The sequence below is a fragment of the Ochlerotatus camptorhynchus genome, unplaced genomic scaffold (genome assembly GCF_037179485.1).
Source record: "Ochlerotatus camptorhynchus isolate MF236.1 unplaced genomic scaffold, CSIRO-AGI_Acam_v1.1 ptg000165l, whole genome shotgun sequence".
Lineage (NCBI taxonomy): Eukaryota > Metazoa > Arthropoda > Insecta > Diptera > Culicidae > Ochlerotatus > Ochlerotatus camptorhynchus.
This window is the reverse complement of record NW_027040655.1, coordinates 1,681,189-1,698,420: the sequence shown is the minus strand read 5'-3', so window position 1 is coordinate 1,698,420 and position 17,232 is coordinate 1,681,189. Positions and strand designations below refer to the sequence as shown.

Genomic DNA, 17,232 nt, shown 5'->3' with positions numbered 1-17,232 from the left:
GATTGTTCTCATTAACCACGTGGTTGATTTGCTTCAGATTGGCGATACTGTAATGATCCAAAATGTTTACAGCTCCAGAGTGAAATGTAGAACGGTCGTGGTCTGGATACAGAAATCCACCGTAAGATGATCGCCAAGAAACTGCCGGTAGATTGAAGTCACCAATGATTATCATCTCGTCAGCAGCTGTAGCGATCTCCATTATAGCTCGAATAGACTGACTGTGGGATTCAATTAGCGTAGAGTCGCGAGTTCGATCCGGAGGAAAGTAAACTACACACAAAAACAAAGTGCGGTCAGCGCGCTTAATGGCAATCCAAACTTGTTCCACACAATTAACCACTTCATTCGAGCAGTTAAATGACGTTTACTACCTTTCGAACTTTGAAATAAAACATTATTTTGAGATTTTTTCTTCAAGAACCACGAGAAAAGTAGCCATCATTTCTGCGTTTCATAAAAAAATAGAAATTAGTTGATCCAGTGTTATGGAATCGCTGGTAGGAAGTCACGCCAAAACTGCTTGACAAAGTGGTCAATTCCATCCCGTGTATCGTTTTCGATAACTGTTGCCTTCAATCCAGAGCCGAACGCTATGAGAACGCCTCCACCAGTATATTTGCGGCTGTTGTGCGGATTCCGATCGCATCGAAAAATCTCGTATTCGGAACCAAACACTTGATTTGACAATGTGCGAGTATCGAGCCAAGTCACAGTGAGAGCGATGACTTCGAAGCAACGATCCACAAATAAACGTACCAGCTGCTGATACATATTTTTTTTTTTAACAAAATGAATGTTTTCAGATCGAAAACGCTTAAGGTGGCACACTTGCCCCTTGTTCCCCTACGATTCGAACACTTGATTAGAGAGTATACGGCAATCGTACAGGTTACCCCGTTACACTTTTTCGCAAGAGGTATGTAGTCATACATCTAGTGAACTAAACCTTTTGGCATCGCAGTGAAGGAATGTTCGGATTAAGAGGAAACATCATGACACATATATTCCCGGATACCCATAATGGAAGTTTAATATAATATATTTTTAATATTTAGAACTAGAAAGTAGAAAGTACTACGATATAACGCAATTAAAAACAAATGTATCAGCTTAAACGGAAGGAATAAAAAAAATCAAATGAAGCACATGCTTTGTGCGGAACTGACATGGAAATTGGGTTCTAAATTTAAAAAAAATAACTACCAACTATTTCCAGTTTTAATCAAGCGCTAGCTATCGTCCCAGTATACCGTCTTTTTCTTGCTTAATCTTACCTCCAAACCAATAATGTGTATGCTGTCGAAAAATATATATTCATATTTAACGCTTTGCGCGCTATTTTAGAACTTAACAGCCTAATTAGGTAGTATCATTCACCTAACGCTAAATTGGAAATAGTTTGTATCCCTATTTCAATTACCATAGTTAGCCTTCTTATTTGCTTGAAAGGAAATGTCAATGAGCTTTAAATATTCAATCAATGTTTAAACCTTCTGTCTACTGTTTTAACGCTTTCGCGCTTCATCGATCATAAAGGTGAATTTTTAGAACCATCATTTCATATCCCTTTTCTGGTTTGTTCTTACATGCTAGTTATATAATTGTTTTTTTTTTTATCATTCTTTTATTATTTAGTCGGCTTTTCAGCGTTCTTGCTTTTGTTTATGATGTAGTACATTTAATGTGTTTTGAAAAATTCATCATGTATTTTCTCTTTTAACGTCCTGTTGTAAGACGTTTGATTTATATATCATCATTATTTGAATCAGGGATGGTGGGAAGGGATTCAGGAAGCGTTTTCGAGGAGAACTGGCTGAGGAAGGAAATTGGGATATAAAATACTACAACTTTGCTTTGATTAAGGTTGATTTTGTTTGTTTGCTAAAATACTTGGTTTCCTTTTGTTCAAATGTCGGTTATCCAAAGTATGTGTGTGTTATGTTCTTGTTTGTTTGTTGTGTAATTTAATGTGCTGATTTCAGATCTGAACGTTTCCGTTTTGCTACGAATATAAATCCAATGATATTAGATAGGCGAATATTATACTTTCAACTAGGATCTTCTTATTCTGCACAATTCGAATGTTACCAACGGTAAAATGGAAATCTACAACACTGAGTAACTGGTTGCTATCAAATGCGATTGTTTTGTAAAAGGTATTAAAATGTGTGCTACCTCGGTGGTGGTTCTCTCGGTGGTGCTGGTTACATTGAACGAATTCTACGCCTAGCTGTTGCTGCTGTCGCTGCTGCTGTTGTTGTTGTTGATTGTAGATTAACTGATCAAGAGAGAACGCACTCCACCACCGGCTGTTGTTGTAAATTGCTTGTATTATTTCTTTGTATTTCTTCACAGAGGTCTCCTTCATTCTTTTCACCTTGATGTCACAGATACTGAACGGAACAAAAGATGACAGAGTTCGTGTACGCAGATCGCATACAGTCACTGCAACGATGATAACGACGGTCACTAGCAATGGGCCAGTAACCGACTGGTCGTCAGCGACGAACCGAACATCATCACCACAGTATCGACTGAAGAAATCATCTAGAAAAGCTTCGCTTCGCAAACGCGGAGCGGAACGCAAACGCGTGATGATCGATAATGTGTTATTATCAAAGCAACAATAATAACGGTAAAAGTGAAAATCAAGAAAGGCATCAGAACGGAAGGAAGCAACAGTACTGGCCGCTTGCCGCTCGTTTGCCACGTGGTAGTCAATTTCAGGAGATCTTGTTACGCCACCAGGAGAATAAAACTAGCGGCGAGCATTCCTCGATGTTCAAAACAAGCACGAATGAAATCAGCTGAATGAGTATGATGGAGAACAAGACAGCCGGCAGATCCAGAAGCTTTTTCAACTGACCGCACAACTTTACCAAATTGTCGTCATTTTTATCGCTCATCTGTTGGAAGTATGTCATGCTGGATTTGTCAATATCGTTGATCATTTTCCCTTTCTCATTCGTTTGGTTGGCGTTGTTATTGTTGTTGTTGTTTATAATGTTGTTCTTCTTGTACTCGTCATCAGCAACGCCACAGAGGAAGAAGTTCTTGGCGAAACTAAGCGAAGTCAGCACCGGGAAGATGTTGAAGAACAAACGGAACAAAGCCATCGAAGAGGACAAGGACAGGGAAAAGGGGGAGGGACGGGTGATGAAAACGTTGGTTTTGGGAGGAGCGGGAGAGGACGGGAGCGGGGAAACAGGGTTAGCCCCTTCGAGGGCTAGGCACGGTAAACCTCAGCTTGGGTATTTGCAGTACTGAGCGTAAGTCAGATCGTATGTCGGGAAACGCGAGAACTGAATATCGCGACGCTTCCATTGATCAATAGTGCCCAGATGCTCGAGTTCACGGGATACATTCGCTGCTGGAGATGTCTGCAAAAGAGAAGAGGGAAAAATAGAATCACTGATTAGTATGCTTATGTTTTTCATAACCCCATGGTCTGTTGAGGGAGAAAGGCTCGTGGTCAGAAATTTTTTCATCAGAATGGACATCCGCGGTACATTCAACATTTCGAACTATTTGGGCGAGTTTCAGAAATACAATATTAAAAAAAAGGCAATTCAATAATTTGCCTATTATATCAGTCCCATATGGAAAAAGTAGGTATTGAGAAAATGGCAGCCAAAGTGCAATTCCCATTTAAATATTTGAAAAAAAAATAATACTAAATGTATAGATATTTTTTGCAAATTAAAATCAGTTGCAATGAGGCTGGCATGTTTTGTTAAATCAGTTAAAAATATGGCAATTAAAAAAACAGAACTATAACTTGACCTCTGGACGATTGAATTTCAGGCTGGGACTGAATTTCGAATACTTTGCTTGATGGGACAAACTAACTTGATGTTGTTTTTACATTTTCCATTATGAATGTCCGTAGTTTTTCACATAATTTGAACGTAGATTGTTTTAAAGCATTTCCATTAGACTCATTTCCGTTCACAGACTTTTTTCAGAAGGATGTATGTATGTATGCAAGATCAATTTGAGCTACCGATACCAAAAACGGAGGGATGGACCCGTAAACAGAGGCACTTACGCGAAATCCACGGGAATTTAAGAATCTCCTTCCAACAATACAAATCGAATAACGCAATTAGCAATACTTAATAAGCTTCCTATAGAATGGTGGCCTAGAGCGACCGTTTTTGCTTACTGAGTAAGATCATGGGTTCAATCTCAGGCGCATTCACAATCAAGAGTTGTTCATCGGTTTCTTTTCTAACATGAACCACTTTATTCAGCGTACCGTTTAGCAACGAACTCCGCTGTAAGCCCAACCCTTTTATCCAACATCCCAGTTATTCATCGTGGAGAATTTATCGTGTTCCAACAAAGCGAGTATCATATCAAAACATTCCTTAATTGACCTGCATTCGGATGCAGCCAGCGCTGATATGGCCTATTGTAAAGTTTGAGATCACCAGTTTTTACACATTTAAAATGTATGCTAGCATATCTGTTGGTTCTCTGGGTAAGTACACGTGATTTGGGAATAGCGGAGTACGGTCCGTGGGCGGTCAATCATGCTCGACATTACGCCTGAAGAACGTGACGCGACGCCACTAACCGCACGACCATGAATACATCGATTTACCCATGGTGACCAGCAAATAACAATTAGCAATTTCCCGGTTTTTCCCGCGGAGTTTTTTTTTTAATATTCCCGATTGTGCAATACATTTAAATTAAGCATACAACCAAATGCGATTGAGCCGAAGAGATTACTAAGATAAATGAGTAATTACTAACATTATTAAGGCAGCATTTTTGCTGCATCATTCAAAATGTGTTTGTGTTTTAACTGCCTTAAAACTTTGTACAGGAATTTAATGGATTGTTTTAAAGCATTCCCATTAGACTCATTTCCGTTCACAGATTTTTTTCAGAAGTCTTCTAAAATAAAATTGAGATGCTCTCTTGGAATCATTTGAACATCAACAACAGTCCAGAAATTGTCACAATCAGCGATTTAACGATTCGTGAGCGCTTTTTTAGAGTGAACGCTCACGAATCGTCAAATCGCTCTGAAAGCGAAATTGACAGGTTTTATAAGTCAAACTATGTGTTACAACCTCTTCTAGAATGTCGTGATGCAACTTAATTTAGAATGTAAACAGTCTGATAGTTAAAGTAAATCGTTAACAAATCAGTTCTTAATTGGCAGCTGCAGATGATTGAGTCTTGAAACTAAAATGTCCGGTTCAAACGATTCAAGTCGGCGTTGAACTTTGATCTGACTCAATGAACGACCGGAAAGTTGGTCGCTGTGCAACTTTCTGTATTCGCTTTCACATGAATGTTGACCACCTCGTCTAAAACCGGCTAAAATAATCACACATATTATAAATTCATCAATTTTAGCAAAATAATCGAAATTCTCAATTTTAGCCCATTTTTAAATGCAGATTGCGGTTGCGGTAATTTATGAATAACTCTGAAGAATCCAATTCTTCAAAGCTCCAGAGTCTTGCTTCATGGATGGTATCTAGGATTTTCTTTACTTAGTGGGAGTTTTTGTTTTTTGACGTAGGACTACGTCTGTGATTTCTATATGGGGGTACACTTTGTGAAAACCGAAAATGGAACATGTAACGAAATTATGAAAGATTTTGAACGTTAATAACTCAGCTCCTCCTGGACCAATTTCAATAATTTTATCACCAATCGATAAGAGATATTTCTACGCATCGATAACAATGCTTCTACTGTTATAACACAAGTAACTATTGAAAAAGTGGTAAATGTCAAGCATCGTCCAAAAGCGTCGAAATAACTAACAAATCCACCAATTACGTACATGCATATGCTGCTTCCCCAACACAGTCATTAGAGAATCGTTTCTAGACGAAACATGTCGATGAAGCATTGCTGCTTCCCCAACACTGTCATCAGAGAGTCGTTAGTAGACGAAACAAGTCGAAGTGACGATCTTCGAGCGTGTACGAATAGGGAGGATGCAATTGCGTAACATTTTGCACACTAATCGCCATATTCAGAACCACACACCCCCAACGATCACACATAATGCTCTCAAGAGTTGTAATCTTGTAACCAAACTTGGAAGCAGGGGCGTAAATGATTTTGATCGATTCTCTTCATCGATTTTCTGTTTCGTTAATAACTCGACGGCGAACACATTACTTGATACATTCATTGTTCTGAATGATAGAAGAGCATAGCAGAAATAATGCGAAATAGGTTAGTGAAGCCATGCAGGGTTGCTTCCACTCACTTGCTATAAAAACATGATTTTCTGAATTTTGAAATCATTAGCTGCTATAATCATACTTTGTACTTGTTTGATACAAGAAGAGGTTGAAAGGCAATGTGTCAAACAACATGAAACCTGTCAAATTCGCTTTCAGATAGTCACAATCAGCGATTTTTTTACTCGCGAGCGCTCACTCTGAGTGAACGCTCACGAATCATAAGATCGCTGATTGTAACTGGTAGCGAAATTGACAGGTTTTATGAGTCTACTTGCCTTTCAACCTCTTCCTGTATCTAACAAGTACAAAATTTCATTATAACATCTAATGATTTTAAAATTCAGAAAAAAAATTTATAGCAAGTGAGTGGAAGCAACCCTGGTCATCAAAAGAGGAAATCGATGAAGAGAATTGACTTTCACCCCTGGCCCTTAATTCAGTCGTCGTTATAGATATGAAAACTAGCATCGCACCGCTTTTGGTTCATAGGTTAAGGCCCACGCACATTAGATCCGGATGGGACGCGTCGCGGCAAAGTGACAGCTAAATCTATTGTCTAACTGTCAAATTTACGTCAACGCAACGCAAACGGATCTAATGTGGGTTGCCCTTTACACTTGCTGGTTACAATTCTGTTGTTCGACATTTTCGAAGGACCACCAAAAAACATGAAATTGCACTATTTTCTAGGGATGCCTAGAAGTCCAATTATTAGAGATTAATCGTTAAGATTTTTACAACTATTCGATTAAATATTCGAGCGCGTAACCGACATCCCTTCTTATTTCTACTCGTTTGATTAACCGCAGTAGAGAAAATAAATAAAAGTACTAATTTATTTGAACAGGCACAGAGAAGTACCATGGCGTGAAACAGAATCATAAAATCGTCGAAAAAAGTGTTAAGCGTCTTTCTGCTAAAGGCTAAGATTTACCAACTTTTTGAGAGAAGGAGTTTAACGAGAAAAACTTAAAAGGGGAGGAGCTTAAGCTGGGTGAACACTGATATGCTGCGGCCTTCTAACCTGTCGCAGACACCAGTTCAACCCCTGTTCATCAGCAGACAAGCGAGTGCCCAATCATTGAACCGGAGAATATGGGACTGTTCGGTCCGATTTGCTGATTGAGCTGCCTACACGACATCATCATCTTCCAAAAGCTTTAAGCCTGTGCAACCATCGGCCCTTTTCAGAGCCACCAAGATTTTCCAAAAGTGTTAAATTTCTTAACATGTCCCAACTAAAATTCATATCAAAAGGTTTTTTCAGAGCAATCATAGTCATACTAAAGAGTATAAACAGAGAGAATCCCGCTGATATTCATATCCCTACACAAAACACAAGCTCCTGTTGCAGTTATATAACATACATATTATAACATTTATTATATAAGGCCACGTAGTCCTACGTCACCATTGCGTACAACCCCATAGGGCTGTCCCTTTTAGTTTTTTTATGCAATATCAAAATCTTGGAAATGAGCTGCACTGTCCTGTGCCGCATAACCAGGCATGAAAAATCATTTAAATTCATTTCGTACATTCATTAACATTCATTTGCCTCTAACTTTTTTCATCAACAGCATTCCGCAAAATGATGTAAAGAGCTTTTGTAGGTTTTGTTAGCTACAACTTTTGCTCATAATTCAAATCTGTATCTTTTATGCATCACAAACTAGAGCGGGCAGAACTTGTTACTGTTTTTCAGTGAATGTAAAATACATTCACTGAAAAACAGTAGTGGCTTCTGTTCGCTCTGGTTCATCATGCATAAGAGAAACGGATTTGACTTGTTAAGAAAAGTTGTAGCTAATAACAAAACCTACAAAAGCTCTATACATCATTATGCGGAATGCTGTTGAAGAAAAAAGTTAGAGGCAAATGAATGTAAATGAATGCACGAAATGAATGCAAATGATTTTCCATGCCTGCGCATAACTAACAGTACCATTAGTTTTTTTTTTTTTTTCGAAAATGAGTTATGCATTGGAACCAGCTGGGTGGCAGCCCTATCTTGTTTGCCTTGCCTTGAAAAGAGCTAACATCGCTGCGGGCCCGCGAATCGTGGGCCCCACTGACAGCTCATAATTTGTAAACAAGTAGAAGATTCAAGCCAGAATTTCAAGAAAGGCGTGACTGATATTTTAGATATTCTTAATATTTTTGCTTACATTTTGTGAAAAATAAACTTAGAACTCATAAAACATTATTTTCTGATTTTCTACCACTAAGTCAACCATTTATATGGCATAAAAATGAAAATAATTTCATTTGATAAAAATAAGAAACTTCAGTCACGCCATTTTTGCAGTTCACACTTGAATTGTGACGTTTCAGGTGTTGGTTTCAATAACATGGCGGCATACCACCCAGCTGATTGGAACCGATTGCCAAGTACCATCACTTTACAATATACACAAAAAATGTCCTATTTTGTTCAGAAAATGTCGCGGAAGATACCAAAACTATGTTGTCCATATCCAGCCCATTGAGATTTTTTTTCAACTGCGTTTTTCTCAGCTTGCTGTTTTAACGAATGGGACAACTATGCTGAAACGGGCATTGCGGTTATACTGTAAAACGGGGTTAATAGAAGTAGTGGAGCGAGAAGAAACAAAACTTCTCACCCTTGAAAATATGACTGCTATCAGGGTGGCCAGATATTTTTTTTCATTATCGGTAGCTTCTCAAAACGTTTATCGGTAGTTATCGGTAGGCCATCTTAAGAAGGTTTTTCCGATACTTGAAACCTTTGTGAGCGGGGGGGGGACTCTGCTTCAGAAAAATATACTGTCCTTTAGTTATTCTGCTTTAAACTAGTCGAAATCAATATTTATAATTCTAATGCTAGTTCTGACTACACGGAAAACAAAACATTGGTATTGAACATTTTTCAAGATTACAAAAAATCTGTGATTCTCGGTAGGAAAAGTGAAAAATCGGTAGTTTTTAACCCTTCGTCTGTGAATCGGTAGGGATCCCGAAAATCGGTAGGACTACCGATAAATCGGTAGGTCTGGCCACCCTGACTGCTATGCTAAGATTGTCTTGAAAAAGGATCTAAAAACATGTTTCTTGGTTACTTAGATATTGAAAGAGTTCCACCAAGCTATTGTTGTGTTGGCAGCACTGTTGTAATTTTTTCCATAAATTTCACAAAGTGGAGCTTTGAGTTGCAAGTGTTTGTTAGTGCTCAAAAACTTCACCTGTTTAAGTCATTTTCTCTTGATTCATAACTTGTCCGCGTACTGTAACAGTTAGTTTATTCAGCATCAGGTATTTATCATATTATCACTTATTTTTTAATACGTGGTTTGCTAGGTTTACTGGTTAGTGTTTTTATTTACCCCATTTAGGGACGAATAGAAGCATCAAATAAAATGAGGATTTAGTCGTTGTTTTCAAATAGCAACAGTAGCAATAATCGAGCAAGGCGGACCTTCAGCCCGCTAATACCCCTAATAGCTTACCTTATTAGCAAAAACAGTCACGATGAACTTTCCCGGCTGGAAGGTCTCAATCACACGTGCAATCAAATCTCCATAGCTGGAGGAGGCGATGTTGCTCTCGAAGCTAACGTACGAGAAATCGGGCTCCGGAGTAATGTGGATCGTCATGTAGCATCCCTGTGAACGACAATCGAACATCAATATGAAACTAGCGAATGTAATAACAACATCAATGTACAATGAAGGGTAAAGAATCGAAGGGATAATCATGGAATGGAAACATTGGTAATTCTACCTTCTACAGATCCGATAAGTACAGTCACCCTAGTATTGTGGGTCACCCACAATTATGGACCACTTCCATTTTATTACAACGCAGAACTGACTGACGCATAATAGTGACTAGCTGGTCCATAATACTGGAGTGACTGTACCTATTAGCGGAAACTTTGCAAAGAATGAAAAGTGTGTACGAGTGTGATAGAATGAGAAATCGGGAGAACTACGGAAGCAAGCAGCTTGTTATAAGGATTGATACAAATTCATTTTGACGGACGGGATGAAATGGGCCTGCTGTTCTCACTATCCCATAAGTGCGTGAGAGAATGAAACATCTAGATCAGCGCTGCCCAACTTCTGCAACCCGCGTGCCGAACTTGACCTCTGTACAGCTCCAGCCACCTGGACCCTACCTATCGACCCGACAAATCATGAACCGGGGACCAACGGCGTTACTTCCCTTCCGAATGAAGGCGTGATCAGCCTCAGAACATCCCGGCGGCGCCGACTGGGATTGCACCCAGGCCTGCTGGGGGTGAGACGTAATCACGCTTACCACTACAACACCGCTCAACATACAGTCATTTAAAAAAGCAAGTTTGGAAATGTTGGACACGCCAGGTCTGAATGCTAATTTGATGTTTCCCTACATTTACCGCAATGAGACTGGTTCATCTAAATAAAATTTGATAAATACTAGATTTTTAGCAATGGGCCCAATCTTAGATCCATAGGCCAACATTAGAGCTATTTCCCCTGCAGCATTATAATTTTTTCGAACCCATCGACTTTCATCTCGATTTTTAAATCAAGATTTAAAGCAAAATGATAACTTCACTAAACTAACAAATTGACAGCTCACTCCTATACAAACTCTAACCGAGGGGCGCTAATATGGTGATTTTTGCTAATGTAATCGCACTTATTGTAAATAGTTCCAGTGTACCAAAATTGATGAAATTTTGGATTTCGATTCCTTTTTTCATGTAGAATACGAATATGCATTTACCTCAATAACCTTAAATAAACTGCACTGATAAAAATAAGCAATGATATTTTTGTATTTAAAAATTAGTGTAGGTTCATTTAATATATAATTATTATATTTTGGAATGATGCATAAGCATTTAGATCTTGCACCTTCAATGGATTGATCTGAATCAGATTTTAATGAAAAGTGGCGGAAAACAGTTAAGTTTAAAATTCTTCTGTAAATAAATATTCCCTTGCGCTGAACTGGTCGGCTTGACGCAATGAGCTGGCTTACAGAGGTGAAGCAATCGGTTAAGTTGTGTGAGTAAAACTCCTGTACGATACAAACAATTAGTGACGTCACTACTTGCGTTTACGTTGATTTTTTGGTTTACTAATACAACAATATTTCACGATCTGCTTCACCTCTCTCTGTACCTCATTGGGCTTGACGTGCTAGGGGTCAGTAAAGGTTCTTACTTGTAAAGACCTGAAGCTAAGTGCTAGTTCCACAGTGACAATATCACATCATTAAGTTTTCCCAAATTGTTGTACCAACCCTTCATTTCGATGACTGTATGATTGCCGAAATGATACGGAAATGGGTTAGTGATGTGATATTGTTTATACAAGCTGAGCAGTGCGTGGGGTCCTAGGTGACATTGATCAAGGCTCTTTATCGATTTGCTCCTTTGTTAATAACTTTGCTAAAAAACCGTTTCTTTTTGTGTTTTCCGTTTAATGCGCTGGATAATAGCTGCACATATCGAATTGTGTGTTGCAAATGGCTGAAACTATCTTTTCGTGGCCGTGGCGATGCAGGGATGCAGGGATCGATGGAAAGAGTCTGTCGGTGTCGCTTGGGACCTTATGCAGTGTTCCGCTTATTTTCTTTGTTTTATTGCTAATATTACGGTTTTCTCTTTTTGTGGTTTTCTATGTCACATTACAAACCATATCAAATATATAACGGACCGAGCGCTCTTTCGGTCATCTGGAAGGGTTGTGCAAGAGGATCGATTTTAATCCCCCCAGTTTCGAAGACATTCCAGAGCGAGGATCCATTATCTTGTGTCAGAGGGATGATGGAAGTGGCATATCCAGGAACACAATACAACAAGAGAAGGAAGTAGTATTGAAGGTAAACAAGGAGTACATGGGAACGTCGAAAACTGTAAGTATACTCCGATCTATTCTAGTACTCGCATAGTCATGTGAAGATTGCCAGATCCGTGACCACTCATGATAAAGCACACAAGGCTCTCAACATTAAATACGTTGCACGGGTTGGGTCGCACAGAGGGTTGATTAGATGTAAATTGCTTTGAAACACCCGCATGAACGATAACCATAAGGAGTGCCTAACAACCTATTCGGGTTATCATCCCTACAATATGTGGTACGGTGGCACGATTTGTGGCATCGTTTGTGTCGTATAGTGTTTGCATAGGACATAGGCATCTCCTTAAGTAACGATTCTAGATACGCTGCCGCTCATGGCATGTCCATCCCATAGCACAAATAAACAAGCCGAGAAAAACGCATTTAAAGTTTGCTTCGTATTTAGCTGTTTTTCCAAACTTTTCCTGAACAAAGTTGTTGAGTTCATCAAGTATTATAACAAAAAAACATGGGTGATTAGTTATTTCTATTGAAAAACTCAGTTTTGACAAAAACGCGACTTGCGATGAGCGGCAGTACAGCTGCTGATAAAAAGAAATCAAGCATCCATCATTCATCATCCATCCAGTCGACCATTTTACTAACGGTGATGACTACTTTTCTGAAGTGATGCGTTAAAAAACTAAGTTAGAATTTTTGAAAACGCATCAAAATTAATTGACCTTAAATACGACAGTCGAAGCTATAAACATACGACACATTTTTGCAAGCTTTTATGTGCTTTAGGATAAACCATACAGTTATAGATCAGTGCACGGTCCACTTACATGTTGTGCTTCTTGCATCTCTTCTTTCATTTTGTAACAGAGTAAAAGAAAGACAGTGTTCCATTCAAAAGTGCTAAAAACTCATGTGGCAAGTTTAACAGTTTAAAATACGATAAATCAAATAAATGATTTTTTTTTTGTTCGAGGAAAATTTTCCGGGTTTTTCCCGGAATTCCTGGTGGATGGCCACACCCTGGGTGCTGCTTTCTACTCAACTCATGAATCGCAACCTGCTCGACCTTCAAAGGCCAAGGATAACACGTGTTGTGCCATAAAATAAATAGAATCGTGCTAAATTGCTACTTTCGTCCGCCTTCTTCTTCGAAGTACAATATCAACAACCGTTCATCTGAACTTCTTTATCCATGCAGTGGAGAAATTAAAGTAAGTTTATAAAGGACACTCAAGAAAAGCATGGAATTGAGAAAACGTGCAAAATTGATGGGATGATGTAAGATGTAAAATGGCAAACTATTATTCTTTTGGCATTAGTTCTATCTTGGGATCACTAAATAACTTTCTACAGATGAAAACGGAGTGTGGAAAATCAAATTACAAAAGGCAAAAGCAGGCAAACTATACCGTGTAGCTATATGTACATGCTGCAAGCTCATTAATTTTTCATTTCTGTCACAAACAAACAAATAAAAAAAAATGCTACACAGCTCAACTCTAGCTTACCTCTTTATATTTTTTTCCACACTACTCCACCCAACCCGCATACCGCATGGATTGATTCGAGCCCGTGTTTAAAAAGCAATCAGATTGGTGAAAGTTACAACATATGGAAGGTAAATATTGCACAGAACCCGCAGGACGATCGGGCAAATGTAGAGAAGGACAATGGAAAAAGGAGCAGAAAAGTGCAAAATGTAATTAGTATTTCCATTACCCAGCGACAATGGAGTGTTGAAGTTCTTAGTTTACTAGCTCTGTACTATACTTACACTCTTGGAAACTCCGTTCATTGAATATCCGCAAGGATCGAACAGATAATCATCGATGGCCATCCCGGGGATAAGCTTATGAATACCCGATTTCTGGTAAAACAAAAGATGGAAAAATTTGTTACTTGCACAGTGAAAATAGTCGGAAGCTAAGAAACTACCTGCGTTGCCTCCAAAGCCGTGTTGCACACATCTTTGGTAAAGACAGCCATCACTTTCGGGTCCAGATCGGTCATCAGTATCTCGATGGTCTGATCCGGATCAGGTAACTGCAGAGATTCAATCAGATTCATCTTAGTCGACGATGTCAGCATATTATGTGTTGTTTGCAGGGCATTGCAGCCGTTGCTCATATTGTGGTGGTTATTGTTGTTCAGCATTCGTTTGTTACCGGAGCCCCCTCCCCCGCGGCTCAGCGTGTAGAGATGCCAGCAGTCGCGATTGATCGCACCCAAACTGTAGGCGCGTCCATCTTCGAAAAATGAATCCAGGAAGGCCACTTCCTCCTCGAAACCACGATGGGGAGAGACCTGCATTTCCGGCCGTTTAAAGTTCTTGCGCGAGTAGAACAGATCTTCTATCTCGCCATAACCGGCGATCTCTGATGCGAGCCGTAGCAGCGGTTCCAGACACTGCAGCGGCGTCGTCGTGCCGCACGTCTTCAGTATCCAACGACGCTTCGATACAAACATGCTGCTTTCGCTGTTTGTTTTTTTTTTGTTGGCGGCAAAATTTGGCGATTGACGTCAGACGGGCACATGAAAAAATAGATATTGGAAAATGGGGAAAATTAGTGTCTGCAGTGTAAAATTCGTCAGTCATGGTGGGAAGTGGCTTTGAAAGGATGCCAATCAAATGAAACGCAATTTAAGTTTGAATTAAAATTTTGATATTTTGCTGTAGTTAATCGATTAACTTAGCGCACGTGTATGGAGACATTGCAGGAGTAGGAATAATTCTTGCATCATAGATAATTGAAAATCCACGTAAAGTTCCACGATATGCGTCACAAGAAGAAGGAAACTAGGTTAGTGACGTCTTTCAGTCAGGCAAATTAAGTGCAAATCACGTCCACCGGAATAAGATGCACCTTATTCAGGCGAATTACGTATGAACTATTCATGCCTATGTAACAACGAATGAGTTATTTTAAGCGCTGTGAGGTAATGGATAATGGTGACTAGCATTGTCATCACTGCAAATAAAAAAAAAAGATCATTTTACATTATTTTGATCTCGCAAATTTGGAATGCTAACAAAAGAAGCAAGGGTAGCTATATTCACAGGCAAGAAAATAAGAATACAGATTATATCGCCCTCATTCTCTTTGTTTACACTAGAAACCTGCTGAGGTGCAAACTACTTGAAATCGGTACTACTTCAAACAGACTTCAGCAGGCGGATGATGGTAAACTTCCGAAATACCAAATATATTATATTAGTATGATTTTATATATTAATATGATGTTAATATGATAGATATATTTGGAAATACGTTAAATGGTTGGCTCCGTATTGTCATGGAAAATACCGTTTTGGAAAGGTTTTAGACCTTCTAATCTTCCCGATTAGGCAATCCTCCATACATTGTTTTATTTGTATGGACCGCTATGAGGCTATGAGCTATGAGGGTTCACAGTCCCATTATATTTTTTGACTAAAGTGAGTTATACATTGGAATAGATTATTAACTACCACCACTTTACAATGTACACGGAGCTGTGTCCATTTTTGATAAAATTGATGAAAAGTTCGGATCAATTTCGTTGTAAGTTGTGAAACTTTTCGAACCTGAAATTATTTATTCAAAACTGTGTTTTATGCGGTTCCGTTAGAAGTATAGTAAAACCGATTTAGTTAAAGATTCAGATCAGTCCAGTTAAAAAATGTACATTAAATATAATTCGATTTTTTATGTGATCAATTTCTTTTAAAATTACTACTTTTATTGGCAACTATCAGACAATCAAACAACTTTTTTTTTCCTTGATTTGTTTTCCGTCGATCTTGTTTTCCGTGCTGAGCACCAATGCTACCGATGCCAGGGAGGCAGCTCCCACAACTGAACCCTACCTATCGACCCATCATCTCATGAACCGGGGACCAACGGCTTTACTTCCCTTCCGAAGGAAGGCGTGATCAGAGATGTTATGCCTCAAAACATCCCGACGGCACCGACTGGGATTGAACCCAGGCCTGCTGGGGTGAGAGGCAATCACGCTTACCACTACACCACCGGTGCCGCTAATCAAACAACTTAAAAAGCATTAAATATTAGATATTATTGCTTTAATGTATTTTTATGATATTTCTGGATTAATTTAAAATTTTTAAATACCCAGATACGTCGAGAAATTTTTCAAGCCGACAATTTCCTAGATCGGACCGGGAATCGAACCAAGCCGCCTCCAGCATGGTCTTGCATTATTGCTGCGCCTTTACCGACTGAGCTAATCTTCAAGATTCTGGGACTTAAAACAATACACAGAATTCTGGGGATAATTTAAAACGAGTTATAAGGAATTTCAATTAAATTCTTAGAAGTCAGGCATAACATTTGATAACGGCACAAAAGCATTTGTAAACAAACTTTCTAAGGCCCTTTACACGCAAACCAAACTACACCCACGCAAACCAACAACATCATCGGATAGGGGCAACTATCACCTTTCCGAAAGTGGTATTGGTTTGCGTGGGCGTACTTTGGTTCGCGTGTAAAGGGCCTTAGAAAGTTTGTTTACAAATGCTTTTGTGCCGTTATCAAATGTTATGCCTGAAGTATTCTAATGTAATTTAATTTTCATTTTAAATTTGCAGTGTGGCGCACTTAGAGCGTAAGTGGATGCAAGGGCAATAATAAAGTATGGGTAATGGCTGACTAGTAGACTAATGCAAAATTTGATATGTCCGCTCCACAGTGTTCAAACGGTTTCAAATCGGGTCCTAATTAGCCTCCGAAACTTTAAACTCATTTGATAAGAAACTGACTTGGCACAAACCATTTGAAGGTATTGAAGTTTATATGGAAATTACTATAGGAAAACCAAACTTTTTGTTCATTGTCTTCTAGCCTTTTTCCATATTGTACTGTTAACAAGTTCTATTGCTATTCTTATGGGAATTTTTATCAGCTACAACTTTGCAGAAAATTGTTTTTTAGCCAAACGTCAAATTAAATAGTTATTAATTGTTTAAGAGATTGATAATCTTATGGCAAGATTAAGCAACTGTATTGTGGGCAACACTGTATTCTGCAGTGTGACATAGTAGCCATGATTTTTGTCCTCTATTCTACGCGCCATAAACACCAATGTTGCCTGCTGAACAGTTGATTGAACATAATCATAAGACATCAGTGACTTGAATCATTAATAATTTTTGTTCCTTACATTTGATCGAAACGTGGTCTTCAACA

General features: G+C 38.8%; 1 protein-coding gene across 2 annotated transcripts in view; it reads right to left on the bottom strand.

The window, feature by feature from the left end:
• Nucleotides 1-1,003: 1,003 nt before the first annotated feature.
• Nucleotides 1,004-17,232, bottom strand: part of SamDC (S-adenosylmethionine decarboxylase) — a 62,922-nt gene continuing 46,693 nt past the window's right edge. Inside the window, exons 3-7 of one of the 2 annotated variants that reach the window (XM_065222320.1) lie at nucleotides 13,979-14,519; nucleotides 13,818-13,910; nucleotides 13,552-13,572; nucleotides 9,692-9,847; nucleotides 1,004-3,383 (exon numbers count right to left, since the gene is read on the bottom strand). In XM_065222320.1, the coding sequence (XP_065078392.1) occupies nucleotides 3,246-3,383; nucleotides 9,692-9,847; nucleotides 13,552-13,572; nucleotides 13,818-13,910; nucleotides 13,979-14,519 (949 nt within the window). In that variant the 3' untranslated portion in view covers nucleotides 1,004-3,245. The remainder of the gene's footprint in view (nucleotides 3,384-9,691; nucleotides 9,848-13,551; nucleotides 13,573-13,817; nucleotides 13,911-13,978; nucleotides 14,520-17,232) is intronic. The other variant, XM_065222321.1, reaches the window with a different exon arrangement.